The 13,913-nt window shown below is 45.0% G+C and overlaps 1 protein-coding gene across 6 annotated transcripts in view; it reads right to left on the bottom strand.

The window, feature by feature from the left end:
- The window catches only part of LOC140729273 (uncharacterized), a 137,610-nt gene that overhangs the window by 3,363 nt on the left and 120,334 nt on the right, over positions 1 to 13,913 (bottom strand). For 5 of the 6 annotated variants that reach the window (XM_073048859.1, XM_073048862.1, XM_073048861.1 and 2 more), the window contains 5 exons: positions 12,587 to 12,707; positions 8,625 to 8,740; positions 7,413 to 7,536; positions 5,987 to 6,204; positions 1,285 to 1,396 (listed from right to left, as the gene is read on the bottom strand). In XM_073048859.1, the coding sequence (XP_072904960.1) occupies positions 1,285 to 1,396; positions 5,987 to 6,204; positions 7,413 to 7,536; positions 8,625 to 8,740; positions 12,587 to 12,707 (691 nt within the window). Of the gene's footprint in view, positions 1 to 1,280; positions 1,397 to 5,986; positions 6,205 to 7,412; positions 7,537 to 8,624; positions 8,741 to 12,586; positions 12,708 to 13,913 lie in introns of all 6 variants that reach the window. The other variant, XM_073048858.1, reaches the window with a different exon arrangement.

The following is a 13,913-nucleotide window of genomic DNA, read 5'->3' on the forward strand; positions in this document are numbered from 1 at the left end:
AATGAGGAGGAGGAGGAACGGACAACTCAGCTACACCACTATTTAACAACACTGCATTCCCACTTCTTCTCAGCGACTATAGCTTATCAACTTCTCTTATCAAACCTCTGCTTCCACCCACCCCCCTCGGAAAAGGGTACACCAAAGATTCTCAATCTTCTGGGAGATAATTGTGCTGTATTTCTGTCTTTAATGGGCGACCGCTTATCTTAAAAACAGTGATCCCTACTTCCAAGTTCTCCCACAAAAGGAGAACCTGGAAAAGAAACACTCCTTCCACATCCATCCTGTTCAGGCCACTTCGGATCCTGTATGTTTGTCCTTCTCAATTCTAGTCAGTGGGGACAAGTGTAAGTTAGCCAGCCTTCCGTTCATAAGTTAACCCCCTCTCCCAGGGATCTGAGCCACAAAGGATCTGTCCAGTTCCAGGCTGTATCTGAATAGCAGAGAAATTACTGAATGCAAGGAGTTTAGTCGGCCTATTGAATCTATATAGGTTTTATGTTAGAACAATGGGACTTCCTATGTTCATCTCAAGAAGCAGAGATTACATCACCAAGAGGGCATGTTTAAAGTGATTGGAGGAAACTACAGGGGGATGTCAGAGATAAGTTTTTATTTACACAGACAGTGGTAAGTAAATGGAAAACACTGCTAGGAGTGGTGACAAAGACGAGTACATTAGTTACATGTCAGAGACTCAGGCACATGGATGAAAGAAAACTGGAGGGTTATGTAGGAGGGAAGGTTTGTATTGATTTTGGAATAGATTAAATGGTCGGCATAACCTCATGGGCTGAAGGGCCTGTACTGCGCTGTACTGTTCTGTGTTCTACACAGGTTTAGTATCCTATCTGTAAGGTGACAGCTGGATAGATTCTGAAGATTTTATTAAGATAAAATTCTATTTGTCACATGTACATCAAAACAGACAGTGAAATTTGTTGTTTATGTGAATGCCCAACAGTCTGAGAATTGTGCTGGAGATGGGCCCCAAATGTCGCCACAGCATGACCACAACTGACTAACCCTAACCCCACACCTTTGGATACGGAAGGAAACTGGAGAACCTGGAAGAAACCCACGCAGTCATGGGAAGAATGTAACTCCTTATAGACAGTGGCAGGAACTGAACCCCTATTGTGATGGCTGGCACCGTAAAGTGCTATGCCAATCACCCTAAAGGTGCGGCCCCTCCACAGTACTGGCTAGAATTTGGGAGGGGGCAGCAGGGCAAAGTACTCAAAGCCAGCACAATAGATTAAACCAGGAGTACTCACTTACTGCTGTTTTGAAGACTGTATCTTGGCACCTATGGAACCTTTGAAGGTTGACCTCAAATCGTCCAGTGTCACTTTTGATGATAAGTTTTGCACAAACAGGGAGTCACAGGGAGCTGAAACGAGAGAAAAACAAGTCAGTGATGAATTCAATTAAACTGCTCTGGCTCTCAGTAAAGCTCAGGTACACGTGCCTCACTACAGTGCAGAGCAGCATTATAATTTTTAATGTGAGGGGGGAAAGCAGTGATAGTTAACCGAGTAATGTCCAACTTTTTGCTCATATGTTAACCCACCTCTTCCAGGGACTTGAGCCATGAAGGGCGGCCAGCTACAGGCTGCATCTGGAAGTGGAGCGGCTGGTGGACTGGTGGGTAACCCCAGTCTGAAAGTGGAGAAGATCAAGGAAATGATTGTGGACCTTAGGAGGCTACAGATGAGACCCCCCCCCCCCCCCCCCCCCCCGGCGCATACACGGCTCCTCTGTAGAGAATTAAGTGCACCAGGTTCCTGGGAGTTCACATCATGGATGACCTCACCTGGTCCCTCAATATCACCTCCCAGAACAAGAAGGTACAGCAACGCCTCCATTTCCTGAAGAGATTGAGGCAAACAAGGCCTCTTCAACCCCTCCCCCCTTTTACAGGAGCGTCCTGATAAGCTGCATCTCCATCTGGTATGGGAGCAGCCGAGCATCAGACTGGGAAGTCCCTACAAAGGACTGCGAGAATGCCCGAGAGGATGATCCCTTACCACCTATTGGGGACACTATCAGGAGTGCTGCTTATGTAGGGCCCTTAGTGTTATCAAGGATCCTACCCATCCATCCAGCATCCTCTTCGACTTTCTACCACCAGACAGGAGACTCCGATGCAGAAAGACAAAAATGGTCAGGATGGGAAACAGCTTCTTCCCTCAGGTCATTGGGCTTCTGAACTTCCAGATGCATTGCATTTGAAGTGTTAATGGATAATCTGTACTGTATCCTATAATATTTAATTTATGCACTTTACTTTGTTTATACATAATTCATTTGTAGATTTAATCCTTACATTCCCAAGTTATAGTGTGTTATAAGTACTACAGTGCTTTATGTGTGTGGGTGCAGTATTTGCTCACAGGGTGTGTGTGAAGCGTCTAGCGCAGTAGTGCTTGTAGTTAGTGCATGTTGCATGCTGTAGGCCGCATAGTGCTCTCTGCTTGCAGCTATTGCCGCTGGCTAGCCTTCTCTACACAGGGTGAAAAGAGGAGCCGAGTGTGTAAGCCTCCTCCAGCCGGTACAGAGCCTCTCCACCACCAAGACTCCTGCAGTGCCTCCTTGGGGTCACACGAGGTATCTTACAGGCTCAGGCTAAACTACAGGGGATCTCAGAGCAGCAATGGGCCCCAGAGATGTGGCGTGCAGGCCCTCCACTGTGTGGACACGCCCTGGCGCCTGTCAACCACTGTCCCGGCTATGGGTAAATAGCCCCACTGCCTTGTGGTAAGTCTGTTGAGACAAGGCTAAGGGAGCACACCCTGACAGAAAAGCAATGCGCTGGCGGCGTGCAATAGGTAGGCCTTAACAGACCAAGGACCCAGCAGCCTCCTGCAGCCAAGACGTGGGACCGGTTGTCCTGGGTTCACCCTTGCCACCGGGATTTACCTCACCATGGTGAAGATAGTGCTACTGGGGAAAGCCCTGTGGCACTTTAATATCTTCCATGCGCAGGTCTCCACCTCTGACCACGGTGAACAATACAATACCTGGACCTTACATAGGGTTGAAGTCTGACGGCGATGGGGCGTCTGGCAATGGGAGCAGGTACGAATGGACTGGGAGCTCCTAGTCAGAACCTTGCACAGCAGCGGTACAGGGTATTTGGTCGCTAGCAGCTGGGACTGAGTGGCATCTGTTTTCAGCAGGCCCCTGTGCGACAGAGCAGCCCTATTTAGGGACTGCACTGCTCACCCCAGTTGGGGAAGGGCCTAGAAAAGGTGGCCTAAAAATTGCCCATTCAGTCACTCACCTGGATAGGTTACCGCGCCTATCAGGCTATTCCACTACTGCGGTCAAAATAAGAAACAATACAACTTAAAACCGGCAACATGGAATGTAAGGACTCTCCTGGACTCGTATGGCATCTCTGACAGACCTCACTGGAGAACAGCCTTGATTGCTGCTGAGCTGAGGCGCTACAACATCGACATTGCTGCACTGAGTGAGACCAGGCTCCTGGATGAAGGCTCTTTAACAGAGGAAGGGATGGGTTACACCTCTTCCAGAAAGGTTTCCCCCCAGGTGGACTACATCTCCATGGAGTAGGATTGGCCATCAAGAACACCTTTCTACCATGTCTCACAGAAACACCTGTTGGCATTAGTGAAAGACCAATGACCCTCCGTATCCCCCTGGCAAAGAAACGTTATGCCAGGCTTCTCAGTGCCTATGCACCAACTTTGCCATCTGAGAATGAGGCCAAGGAATGCTTTTATCATACATTGGATGAAGCTCTTTGCCGGATCCCTAAGAATGATAAGATCCTTTTGCTTGGGGACTACAACGCTAGGGTGGGACAGAACAACAGAGTATGGAGTGGAGTGCTAGGTAGGCATGGTATTGGCAAGGTCAATGCAAATGGCATGAGGCTACTTACTCTTTGCTCTGAGCATAACCTCACCATAACCAACACCATCTTCCAGCAGAGGGCAAAATATAAGACCTCGTGGATGCACCCTCGCTCTAAACATTGGCACATGATCGACTTCATCATTGTGAGATGTAGTGACATCAAGGATGTTCTCATCACCCATGCCATGAGAGGTGCAGAGTGCTGGACTGACCATCGTATGATCGTGGCCAAGCTCCATATGAAAGCGCGTTCCCCCCCCCCCCCACCCCCCCGCAGCTGCAAAAGCCCAATAAAAAGCGGCTAAATTGCAACCGCCTGAGACACACAGAAGCAAGAAGTGAGTTTTGACGCATCCTAGCTGAGAAACTAAGGGAGCTGGAACCTGGTCTGAGTTCAGAAAATACCAGGAACAACAGTGGACCTATATCAGCTCTGCGCTCTATGAGGCAGCAGCCCAATCCATCGGTCATAGAGCAGAAACCACCAAGACTAGTTTGACGATAACTCAGATACCATCCACAACTTGCTTAACGACATGCACAAAGCACACCGGGCAACTTTAGATAACCCATCATCCATCAGCATCAGGCAGCTCGGAGGAAAGTGCAAAAGGCAATACAGGCCATACAAAATGAGTGATGAACTGAAAAGGCACATGAAATCCAGTCCTTTGCCGATAATAATGACATGTATAATTTTTACAATGCTGTCAAAACCATCTACAGCCCAATAAATCAATGCATTACTCCCCTGAAAACAGCAGATGGTCCAACACTTCTGAAGAATCAGAATACCATTCTGCTGAGGTGGGCCGAGCATTTTAACATTCTGCTTAATCAGTATTCTGACGCAGACCCCACCATCCTGGGTGAACTGCCTAAACTTCCTCCTATCCATGACCTCAGTCTACCACCAACCTTCCAGGAGGTTCTATCAACTGTCCATTCCCTTAAGAACAACAAGTCCCCTGGCACTGACAATATCCCTGCTGAGTTACTGAAGAACGGAGGATACATATGTATGTGCACCCTCTACCAGTACATCACCAAGGCCTGGACTGATGAGAACATCCCACAGCAATGGAGGAATGCAAGCATCATTGTCATTTATAAGAACAAGGGTGACAAGGCCATCTGTGGCAATAGTAGGGGCATATCACTCCTTTCTGTTGCTGGAAAGGTCCTGGCTAAGGTGATGCTTCAGAGGCTCATCAGCAACATCACTGAGTCAATGCTGCCTGAATTGCAGTGTGGATTTAGAAAGAACAGGAGCATGATCGACATGATCTCCACAGCCCAGCAGCTTCAGGAAAAGTGCCGGGAGCAACATCAGGACCTGTTTATGGCCTTAGTTGACCTCTCCAAAGCATTTGATACTGTGCAAAAGAGAGCTTTTATGGGACGTACTCCTCAGGTTTGGCTGTCCCAATAAATTTGGTAACATCCTCCACCAGTTCCATGATGGGATGGCTGCTCGGGTGACTATAGGAGGACAAGAGTCCGAGCCCTTCCTTGTATGCACAGGGGTGAGGCAGGGGTGTGTGCAAGTGCCAGTGCTCTTTAACATCTTCCTCCTGTGTGTTACCAAGCTTCTCCACAAGAAGATTGAGGATAGCAGCGGTGTGGCAGTGAACGTCAGATTAGATGGCAACCGCTTTAATATCAGGAGGCTCCACTCTGTTCTGTTCCCCCTAAATGTACGCTCATGTCAACCAGAAGTTTAGCCTTCCTACTACCACTAAATGGCGAGGATTGTGCAGGGCAGCCCACAAGTATCGTCATGCTTCCAGTATCAAAATAATTCGTCCACAACTTACTAACCCTAACTCATATGTGGTTGGGAGGAAACCAGAACACCCGGAAGAATGCATGCAGTTATGGGGACAACGTACAAACTCCTTACAGACAGTGGCAAGAATAGAAATCCGATCTTACGGCTGGTATTGTAGCAATCACAGTGGCTCCACAATAACTAGTAAGCACAAAGCAGTGCAGACAGCTTAAATCACATTCAATGAGCAAACATGAAGCCAAGTAACCCTACTGTACATATGCGGCAAATCTGCCCTGCATTTTTTGCCCTTTTTCGTCTTACCAGGGAGTCTCCTTTCTAAGCTTCCTTCCTTCTTTGCTTCGGTGATTTTCTTTCCTTGTTTCTTTTCCTTTGCCCCTTGAAGGAGACTCTTTTCTGGCTTCTCTTTTTTTGCCTCTAGAGAGTCGACTTGAATCACCTGCCCCTGAACCCCTTTTTCCTTGAACCGTTTCAGGGCTGCCTTGGCTTGCTTGGCTGTCTTGTATTCTATATAAGCAACTCTGTAAATTAAACATTTAATGTCATAAGAGAAACAGAGACAAGGTAATAGTCAGTTAGAAGTCCATGACTCCTTCATATTTGTGCTTTCAAGACCATAAGACATACGGGCAGATTAGGCCATTCGACCCTCCTAGATGACTCTGCCATTCCATCATGGCTGATTTATTTTCCCTCTCAACTAATTCTCCTACCTCCTCCCTGTAACCTTTGATGACCTTACTAATCAAGAACCAACCAACCTTCACTCTAATATACCCAATGACTTGGCCTCCACAACCATCTGTGGTAATGAGTTCCACAGATTCAAATTCAGTGACGGGACACCGCAGAATAAAGCAGAGGTTGAAGGCTATTTGGTTCTGTGTGTTTACGCCAGCTCTTATTAAATATTTCTTACCTTAATCAATTTTTTAAATTGAATACAGCACAGCTATGCTGCCCAGCATTCGCTCAATTTAATCTCAGACTAATCACGAAACAATTTACAATGACCAACTAGCCAACCAACCAGCATACCCTTGTGTTGGCGCGTGGCCAAATGGTTAAGGCGTTGGTCTAGTGATCTGAAGGTCGCTAGTTCGAGCCTCAGCTGAGGCAGCGTGTTGTGTCCTTGAGCAAGGCACTTAACCATACATTGCTCTGCGACGACTCTGGTGCTAAGCTGTATCGGCCTAGTGCCCTTCCCTTGGACAACATCGGAGGCGTGGAGAGGGGAGACTTGCAGCATGGGCAATTGCAATCGATGGACAGCCGAAGAGACATCTTTGGGCTGTGGGAGGAAACTAGACCACACGGAGGAAATCCATGCAATCACGGAGAGAATGTACAAACTCCTTGTGCTGTAAAGCATTGTGCTAACTACTATACTACCATGCCACCCCTGGGGGAAGAATGGGGTTGAGAGGGGTAATAAATCAGCCATGGTGGAATTGCAGAGCAGACTCTATGGTCTGAATGACCTAATTTTGCTTTTATCACTTATAGTCTATGTCTTCAGTTGCCTCGTTATAAGAAGTTCTGGAATTCCTTCTCTAAATCTCTAGTCTCTTTTTTTATTAAATAAAAAGATGCTACTTAAAAATCTACCTCTGAGGCAAACCTTCTGTTATTACATCATGTGGCTCAGGGTGTAATACTTTTGTAAGGAAGCAGGGATGTTTTACTCTGCTGGAGCGCTGTGTCAGTACTATGCTTACAATTTACTTACCCGTGTGCTGGGCAGTCATTTTCATTAGAGATTCGGATATCCTCAGCATCAGTAAACAAAGACTTCAAATATGTCTTACTCAATGGACGAGGGAGGTTATTCACCATAAGAATCTTCTTTTTCTCTGAAAAAGAAACATCACGATAGTTTATGCATCCTGGAGGCTGCATTTTGAAATAGAATCTATAACTCCCCATCCATCTACAACACAATTTATTAATAATGTTAAAAACACAAGATGGGTGAGACCGACTGAGAAGTTATAGTGATTTCAACAATATTGTAAAATTGTAGAGACTAAATGCCTGAAGCATACACAAAATGCAGGAAATTCCTGGCAGGTCATACAGCACCAGTAGAGAAATACAGTCAATTCTTTGAGTTGACGAGCAGCATAAAAACTGCTGTAATTAACACGAAACGTTGATTCTCCAGAAGTTGGCTCCTTTACTGAGTACGTGACCCACACACCCCACACCCCTCTTACTCTGGATTTACATTCTAGGAAAGAGACCCATTTCATGATTTTCCATAACAGGAAGCAGAGTCATTTGCCTACATGCTAGTTGAGAAAAATAAGGTGCATGTACCTTTTTACCACTACCCCCCGATAAATTCTTTGACAGCAAATTGTATTCCACATTTTGGGGTACATGAATTCTGAGGGGAGATCTGACAGAGGTTTATAAAATCATGAGAGGCATAGACAGAGTAGACAGCGAGTATCTGCTTCCCAGGGTAGAAATGTCTAATACCAGAGGGCATGCGTTGAAGGTGAGGGGGGTAGGTTCAAAGGGGATGTGAGGATTAAAATTTTTCACTCAGAGAGGGGTGGATGCCTGGAATGTGCTGCCTAGTATGGTGGTAGAGGTAAATCCATTCGAAGCATTTACATAAACACATGAACGAGGAAGATGGAGGGAAATGGACATTGTTTAGGTAGGAGGGATTGGATTTTTGGGTTATTAAAAAATTTACTTTTTAGCTGGTTCAGCACAACATTGTGGGCGAAGGGCCAGTTCCCATACTGTACTGTTCTGTGTTTTCTGTTTAAATAAAGTTCATAAGGTGCTTTTCAGTAACACCTAAGCTCATGGAATGCACTCCCAAACAGAATAAATTAAAACAGAAACCTTTTAATCAAAAGGAGGTGGCTGTAGCGATGGGCTGAATGGGTTATTCTAGAAACTGCACAGTTAATCACAGGCGTACCTTTGCTCCTCTGATGCACAGATTGCAACTGGATTAGATTTCCCTTGCATTCAATTTCACTTTTACTTAGGGCACCATCTGCTGCTTCTGTTGTTTTGAATGCAATTAAGGCAAACCTGACCAAAACAAAAGCAAAATTGTTGTTAGGATTTTATGTTCAAGTTATTCAAGTACAAGGTTAACTGTCGACCATCAATACCCATGAATACAGCCAAATGAGACAGTGTTGCTCTGGGTCCAAGGTGCAAAACACAGCTTCTACCTTTTTATCCAAAGGCACTATTGTCTTTCAAAAAGTATTTTTTATGATCACAAGACACTGCTGGACAGTAAGGACTTAAAGTACAGCAGGTCTACCCCATCAGCGAGTTGCTTGTTGTCGAGGAAAGTGAAGGAGCTGGGCTCGGGCTGCTGCCTGTGCCAGTGAGGCAACAGAGGAGTCGTCGTGCAGTCTAACAGCCAGTGATGGTCTTGGTCACTTTTCTTGTGATTGCAAGACCTTGTTGGACATTGTTAATGTGGAATGTCACAAGTCTGATTCAATAATTTATTGGCAGATGGCGGGGGAGCTGTGTGACCTCGGTTGTAGCAAGGACTTAGGCCTCAAGCCGTGGTGTTGCCTGTTTACAGCTGCCCAGGAGAGAGGTGTCGGAGACAGTGCGCAAAACCGGAAGTGCTGTGGTGTGACATCCAAGCTGGAGTCAGTAGAATTCAGTACCAACAGTCACACAGCACAAATTGTATATAGCACATATAAAATAACAGTAAAATACAGTCACATATAGTCCAAAACCCTGAGTCCATGAATGTTGCAGCAATCGAACACAATACAGCTTGTCTTCTGCTGAGTGAACATTAGGGGGACCACAACTCCACTTGGCCGCATCACCACAATAGGGCGCACCAACTCTGTCGCCTCTTTCCTGAGCAGCTGCAAACAGGCAACAGCACAGCTTGAGGCCTCACCCTCGCTACGACTGAGGCCACACAGCTCTCCTGCCGACCGACATCGCCTTACTAACGCTGGCAGTAGTAGGACCTGCAGCAAGTCCAGCTCCCTCATCTTCTCCGCCAGCAAGCAACTTGCTGATGGGGTAGACCTGCAGTAATTTAAATTCTTAATGTACAGCAGGGTCTTGCAATTGTAAAAAAAAAATAAGCTTAAAAAAGGACAATAAACTTTTTGGTTGACCCCAGAGAGAAGTACAGCACAGAAACAGGCCCTTCAGCCATCTAGTCCATGCCAAGACTATTTAATCTGCCTACTCCAATCGACATGCACCAGGACCATTGCCCTCCATATCCTTTCTATCTATATGCCTATCCAATCTTCTCTTAAACATTGGAATTGAGCTTGTATGCACCACTTGTGTTGGCAGTTCATTCCACACCCTCATGACCCTCTGAGTGAAGAAGTTTCTTTTTACACTTCTCATCTTTCACCCTTACCCACCCTCAGTGGAAAAAGACTGCTTGCATTTACCCTACCTATACTCTCTTAATTTTGTATACCTCTATCAATTCTCCTTTCAATCTTCTCCGTTCGAATGAATACAGTGCTACCCAATTCAATCTGTCCATATAACTCAGATCCTCCAGACCCGGCAACATCCTTGTAAATTTTCTTTGCACTCTTTCAACCTTGCTTACATCTTTCCTGTCGGTAGGTGATCAATACTGCACATGATACTCCAAATTAGGCCTCATCAATGTTTTACACAACTTCAGCATAACATCCCATCTGCTATATTCAGTACATGGATTTTAACACTTTTTAACAGATTATATACCTGTATTCTCAGATCCCTTTGTTTTACCACACTCCTCAGAGCCCTACTGTTCACTGTGTAAGGCCTAACCTAGTTGGTCCAACCGAAGCACAAAACCTCACACTTGTCTGCATTGAATTCCATCTCTGACCCTACAGAAACTGCTGTGATCAAATGCGTCACCACCTTAACGGAAGGTGCTTATAAGACATTGGTGAATTCAAATTTGGTCACATATTTGGAGCTTCAGAGGTTGATGTTGCCTAACAGTGATTCCTTTGCTTGCATCTTCAGAAACAGCTTTATTTCTATCTTTAATATCTCTTTATTTCCCTGTTAAGGTTCTTTTGAAGACCCTGACCCGGAGTTACACGCTGACTATGGTTCTTTATGGAAACGGGTCTCATAACCAGCTGCTTTTCGATATGCCCAGGACGTGGCCTGGAAGACTAGCGCGCCTTCAGGGTGCCAGATTTTTGTGGCTCTGGAGACTGGCTGATTTGAGGCCGGTGCTGCCGCCTGATGTGTCCTGGAAGTACACAGAAGATCAAAAGCAGTGAGCCGGCTGCTGGCTGTGTGCCCAGGGACCCGAGTTCTTTGGGCACAGAGCTCGGAAAAAGCGATGCAATAGACTTTTAACACCATAAATCAGTGAGTTGTTTTGTCTCCCCTCTCGCTGTGAAACGGGGACACCTCTTTTTCCCTTGTTAGGGACAGAGAGAGTCTGTAGTATGTCGAATACTGGGTGAACAAGTAGTCTTTGGTGTACTGCAAGCCTGTGCCATTATTGATGCTTTGAGTGCTGATGTTTTTTGATGGGGGGGGGCTTCATTGTTTTGCTGCTGCTGATGCATGGGGGGAGTTGGGGGGGGCTTTGGGGTTCTAACATTTAACTGAAATTCATTCTTTGGGCACTCCTCTGTTTTCGTGGATGTTTGCAAAGAAAAAGAATTTCAGGATATGTATTGTATACATTTCTCTGACATTAAATCTACCTATTGTAACCTATCTAAAGAAAAAATATCAACAAGATTGAAAGACTACAGAGAAAATTTACAAGAATGTTAAACACAAGAGATTCTGCAGATACTGGAGGTCCAGGGCAATATTCACAAAATGCTCGAGGAACTCATCAGGGTGGGCAGCATGTATGGGGAGGAATAAACAGTCGACATTTTGGGCCAAGACCCAAAGTTAATACCCCACAGAAGTGCTGGAAAGGGGGAAATGTGACCCCACTTGACAATGTTACCCAGTTTGTGGCAGTCGTGCCAGTAAAGATACCAGCGTACACACCTCTCATCTTTTTGGCACTTTGACAAAGTACCTGAAGAAATTATATACACCAGGTATGTAGTAACTTAAAAGAAACCATATTCCATACTGAGCATTCTGGATCACAACAGCTTTTAGACTGAATACACAGCTTGTGGGGCGGCTCAATAGTGTAATGGTTAGTACAACATCTTACAATGCCAGCAGTCAGCAATCAGCATTCCATTCCCCCCACTGTTTGATGGTGCTGGGCCTGTACTTGCTGGACTTTATAAGAATAAAACAGAATCACAATGAAACCTACCGAATATTAAATAGCTTAGATAGAGTGGACGTGGTGAGGATGTTTCTTATACAGTAGTTGAGGAGTCTAGGACAAGAACACAAGGACATCCCTTTTGATCAGAGATGAGGAATTACTTTAACCAGAGCATGGTGAACCTGTGGAATTCATTTCCACAGACAACTATAGAGACCATGTCATTGGGTACATTTGAAGCAGAAGTTGATAGGTTCTTGATTAGTAATGGTGTCGAAGGTTGCAGACAGAAGGCAAGAAAATGGATTTGAGAGACACAATAAATCAACCATTATGGAATGGCTGAGGTGATTCGACAGGCAGAATGGCTTGCTTTGATGTCTGATTGTAAGGGTTCCCAACCTGGGGTCCACGAACCCCTCGGTTAATGGTAAGCTTCATGGCATATAAATATTGGGAAATCCTGTCTAACAGTCTTAAAAGGAGTATACAAGTTATTCCTGTGACCACTCTAGTTTCTTTCAGATGCCCTGGTTTCCTCCCATTTACAGGTTGGGGTTAGTAGGTTGTGGGTATACTCTGTTGGTACTGGCAGCACAGCAAACTGTGAGCCCTGATGTACATAAAACAAATAAAGCTAAACTTTAATCTTTACATACCTCTTGGTGCTTTTCTGATTCTCCTGTATCCAAACACCAGCAACTTTCTCAAACAGCTTTTTAAGGTTCTTGGCATACACTTCTCTCGGAAGACTTCTAATGTAGAGTGTCCTTCGACTTTCTGCAATGCGAAGAAAGTTAAGCTGCAAATCAGTAATCCATTTGAATACCCAACAGTGATGCGTAGTTGAGGAATATTGATGGCAATAAAATCAAGGACTGTTGGTTAATTGAAACTTCCCAGTCTAAGGGTGGTACAGTACCAGCGACCCAGGTTCGATTCCCGATGCTGCCTGTAAGGAGTTTGCATGTTCTCTCCATGACCGCATGGGTTTCCTCCCATAGTGCAAAGATATACTGGTTGGTAGGTTAATTGGTCTTTGTAAATTGTCCTGTGATATTAAATTGGGGGTTGCTGGATGCGTTGCTTGAAGGACTAGAAGGGCCTATTCTGCGTTGTATCTCAGTCAATCAATAAAAAGAGATAGATGGACATTTGTTGGGTCAAGACATCAGGGATCATTGAACAAAGGTTGGAAAATGGAGCACAAGATGCCAAAAACACCACTTGATCTGAAGAACTCTTGGGTTACTCAACAACTAAGGATAAACGATTGGCAAGGACATGACAGATGGAATTTAACATGAACAATTATGAGGTCATCTATTCTGGTAAAAGAAACAGAAAGGTAGAATATTATTTAAACAATACAAGACAAAGATGCTGATATTCAAGAGGGATCTGGGTATCCTTGGAGATGAACCTGTGAAAATTAATTAACATGTAGGTTGAGGGAGCAATTAAAAGATAAATGGTAAGTTAATCATTCTTGCAAGAGGATTTGAGCGCAAGACTAAAGATATCTTTACTGTTGTTATAAAGTGAGATTTTATAAGGCATTGGTCTGACCACATTGAATATTGTGAGCAGTTTGGGACCCCATGTTCTTGGCAGAAAGGATGTGCTGTCATTGGAGAGGGTCCAGAGGTTTATGACAGAGGAAGATCTCATTGAAGACTATGAAATATTGAAAGGCTTAGATAGAGTGGATGTGGAGTCGATATTTCCATTAGAGGGAGAGGGCACAATCTCAGAGTAGAAGACATCCCTTTAGAGAAGGAACTTCTTAAGTCAGGGGACTGTGAATCTGTGGAATTCATTGCCATGCAGTCATGGAGGCCAGGTCATTGGGTATATTTTAAGCAGAGGTTGATAGTTTCTTGATTAGACCGGAGGGTACAGCCTCAGAATGGAAGGACATTCCTTTAGAATGGAGATGAGGAATTTCTTTAGCTAGAGGGTGGTGAATCTATGGGATTCAATACC

Source organism: Hemitrygon akajei, chromosome 6, assembly GCF_048418815.1.
Source record: "Hemitrygon akajei chromosome 6, sHemAka1.3, whole genome shotgun sequence".
NCBI lineage: Eukaryota > Metazoa > Chordata > Chondrichthyes > Myliobatiformes > Dasyatidae > Hemitrygon > Hemitrygon akajei.